General features: G+C 42.9%; 1 protein-coding gene across 1 annotated transcript in view; it reads right to left on the minus strand.

Moving 5' to 3' along the window:
• Positions 1 to 3,303, minus strand: part of TSPAN12 (tetraspanin 12) — a 75,599-nt gene extending 72,296 nt beyond the window's left edge. Inside the window, exon 1 of the mRNA XM_014532751.1 lies at positions 3,079 to 3,303. Coding sequence (XP_014388237.1) covers positions 3,079 to 3,144 — 66 coding nt within the window. The 5' untranslated portion in view covers positions 3,145 to 3,303. The remainder of the gene's footprint in view (positions 1 to 3,078) is intronic.
• Between the last annotated feature and the right edge of the window lie 221 nt (positions 3,304 to 3,524).

Genomic DNA, 3,524 nt, shown 5'->3' on the forward strand with positions numbered 1-3,524 from the left:
CTCTCTCATCGATGTTTCTAACTCTCTATCCCTCTCCCTTCCTCTCTGTAAAAAAATCAATTATATATACCATAACCAACAAGATGGCAACAAATATCTTCATCCATATAATGGGGTGTAGTGGTGCTCTTATTCCTAGGGGCTGGGTTCCCAGGACAGGATTGCTACATCTAAGGAGTGCCATATGCTAACACTAGCAGCAGTGTTAATCACAATTACAATTACCACCATTACTACTATAAGATTCCTTTGACTCAGCAACCCACCTCCTGGTAATCTACTTACAGGAGATCAGTATTGTAGTAGTGCCAATAGTAACAACTGCAAGTACTACTACTGCTACAGAGATAGAGATAGTACTTAAGTGCCACTGTTCAAGCACTTTACATACAGTAACTCTAATCCTCACAACAACTCTAAAAAACAGAAACTATCATTCCTATTTCAGACTAGGAAATTGAGGCATAAATGTGCCTAGCAAACTTAAGAACTTATACTGATACTAGAGGCCTGGTGCACGAAATTTGTGCACTTGGGGTGGGGGTCTCTCAGCCCAGCCTGTGCCCTCTCCCAGTCTGGGAACCCTTGGGGGATGTCTGACTGAGATCTTAGGCCCGCTCCCTAAGCCATCAGTCGAATATCCTTAGCACTGCTGCGGAGGCGGGAGAAGCTCCTGCCACCACTGCTGCGCTTGCAAGCTGAGAGCCTGGCTTCTGGTTGAGCAGCATTCCCCCTATGGGAGCACACTGACCACCAGGGGGCAGCTTCTGTGTTGAGCGTCTGCCTCCTGGTGGTCAGTGTACAGCATAGCTACCGGTCGTTCAGCTGTTCGGTTGATTTGCATATTAGCCTTTTATTATATAGGATTAGCTCTTTTGCTGCTGTTGTTACATATCCTCTGACAGCAATTCTAACCCAAAAGAAAAAAACAATTTGATAAAATATTGTGAATGTACATCTGAATGTTCATGAATGGGAATACATGGACAGGTTTGAGTAAACATATCTTTGTATGAAATAAAGAAAAACATAAGGACCCACACTAGGCAGTTCGCATGGATTATTTTGGTGGAGGAAAGTGATTTTTGAGAGACAAGGAGGGCTGGAGAAAGGAGGAAGCAATCTCAATAATAAAAACACACACAAAGTGAGAAAGCTGAAGTATAGAATAAAAACAAAGACAACATTTCACATTCTTTGGGGACACAAGGAGGTCTACAGGAGTTTAAGGAACAGATATTTTCAAGCAAACTTCATTACTCAAAAGAGCCATATTTTTGTTAAATGATTTGGGCTTTTCCCCCAGGTAATACAAATTATGGAGAAAATTTCCAAAGCATTTATTCTTTGTTCAACAACAACACCAAAAACCCCTACTAATTCCAAGGTTCAGAACCCATACTCATCCATGTAAAGGCAAGCATGTCAAACTCAAAGGCTAACACGGGCCAAATAAACAAGGTTTAAGTTTATGTGGGCCGCAAAAAAAACTTGTTCTCCGAAAGCGAAATATTTGTTGCGCACAACAAACAAGTCAGTACAAGACTAATGACGTGGCAATCGGCTGCTAAAATATTCGCTGCTAGTATTAGTGGAGAGAAATGGTGCGCCTGCGCATAGGTGCCTAAGGGCAATGAATGCAACACCATTATAGTAACCAGTCATTAGTCATTAGCGAACATTGTAGTTCGTTATTAATAATTATGTTTGACATGCTTGGTGTAGAGGAAAGAAAGCTGAGTCCTGCTCCTGGCACTGTCATCTTTGGGCTATTTGACCTTTGGCTAGTTAATAACCTCCACTTAAGTTTTCTCATCCACAAAGTTCAACCTGGTCACCCTTAAATACCTTTTTAGATATAACAGTGTGATGATTCTCTTATCAACAAGTACAAAGGAGAAAAGTGAAAAGCTAGCAAATGGGAGTGATAATTATTAACATTTTAAAGACAATGGTAATTTAATGAGCCACTTAAAATTATACATTTTTAGAATGAAAAACGGCAATAAGATTAAGTAGGAATTGTACAGTTTCAAGTGGTGAGTTTAACTACTCAATGCTTTAATTTTCATGTTGAGGGGGAAAAGTTATCAGTTTAGCTATCCTTCAGATTACTCACTGAAGTAAGGCTTGATTTGTCACCTTAAAATAGAGCCATCCATAAGGAATAGTTCAACAAAAATGTCATGCTCTAGAGACCACATGTAATAGCTCTATGAAGAAAGGCTGGTCAGTGACAGCCAGTCAGCCAAATAAATAAGTTACACATGACAATTTCCAACGGAACCTTTTGAATATGTTATTCAGAGAATACAAAATTGCCCAAAAACGTACCTGCTTAAGCATGATCGTTTCCTAAAACAACAAAGTTTTAATTTTTATATTCTCCTCAAAAGTTTTATAAATAATAATGTGAATATGAGTAACACTAAATGAAAATTTGTGTCTGAGTGCAAAGCATAAAAAGTCACTAGCTCATGGGGCATAAAGATTTCCATGAGCTGGTTACAGTTAGCGTATTTTATTTTATTAAATGGGTATGGGATTTTCCAAAGGGATACACAAAATTCCTTTAAACTTCCCCAAGTTAGGAACCCTTACATGAAAAACCACCTTTTCAGACTGATTGGAATCTTCTGGAAAAATCCGCCAAGTCTTTAGAACGTAAGTAAGACTGGCTAGCCACAACCAGGCTTTTAGGCTAGGATGACATAGGGAAACAATTCACGGCTTGCACAGTTATCTGAAATTCCTGAAAACAAGCAGTTCCCTAAGTAGCAGGTCATAATTTTCTTATCTACAAGCACAGGCACGTGCATTTATTTATATCCCCAGATTAACTTCACGTCTAATTTTACTGCCACTGAGTATCCAGGGGTGGATTTCTTTTTTGAAATGGAACTTGAGCTAGATCAAAGGCATTTTAAGGTCAAAATGTACTTCTCTGCAAAACAGAGGGTGTGATCCCATGAAATGAATGAATGCGTCGCCATGCCCTTGGGCGCATTCTGTGGCGGCTGTGGGCAGGAAACCCCCATCCAGCCGTCCCCACCTGGCGGTGCGGTGGCACTGACTTACCCAAAAGAGCAGGTTGAGGGCGTAGAGCAGACAGCGCAGGCACCTGACGGAGTCTTCTCTGGCCATGGTGACCCCGGGGAGGGAGCAGCCCCATTCTCTCACCACATCCTACCCCCAAGGGCAAGACAGCAGCGACCTGCAGCGGGCGGGGAAGAACAGGACTGACCCCCGCGCTCCGCACCCTCAGGGCATCATCCCTTCTCTGCCAGCCCTCGGCTGGGTCCGGAGGCTGGTTCATTCCAGACACCGCTTCCTCAACAAGCACTTGTTAAAGTTCTGATAGTAACCTACCCCCTCCGCCAAGTCCCAACCGCCTGCAGATACCACCTGCCGAGCAGAGAAAAGGAGTGACTCCCCGGACGAATGAAGGCGCAGAGTCAACCCCGGTTCCCAGGGGACCCGCGGCGCCGTCTGCTGGATTCTGAGGAGACGCTCGGGAAAACCTC

Source organism: Myotis brandtii, unplaced genomic scaffold (genome assembly GCF_000412655.1).
Source record: "Myotis brandtii unplaced genomic scaffold, ASM41265v1 scaffold907, whole genome shotgun sequence".
NCBI classification, from domain to species: domain Eukaryota; kingdom Metazoa; phylum Chordata; class Mammalia; order Chiroptera; family Vespertilionidae; genus Myotis; species Myotis brandtii.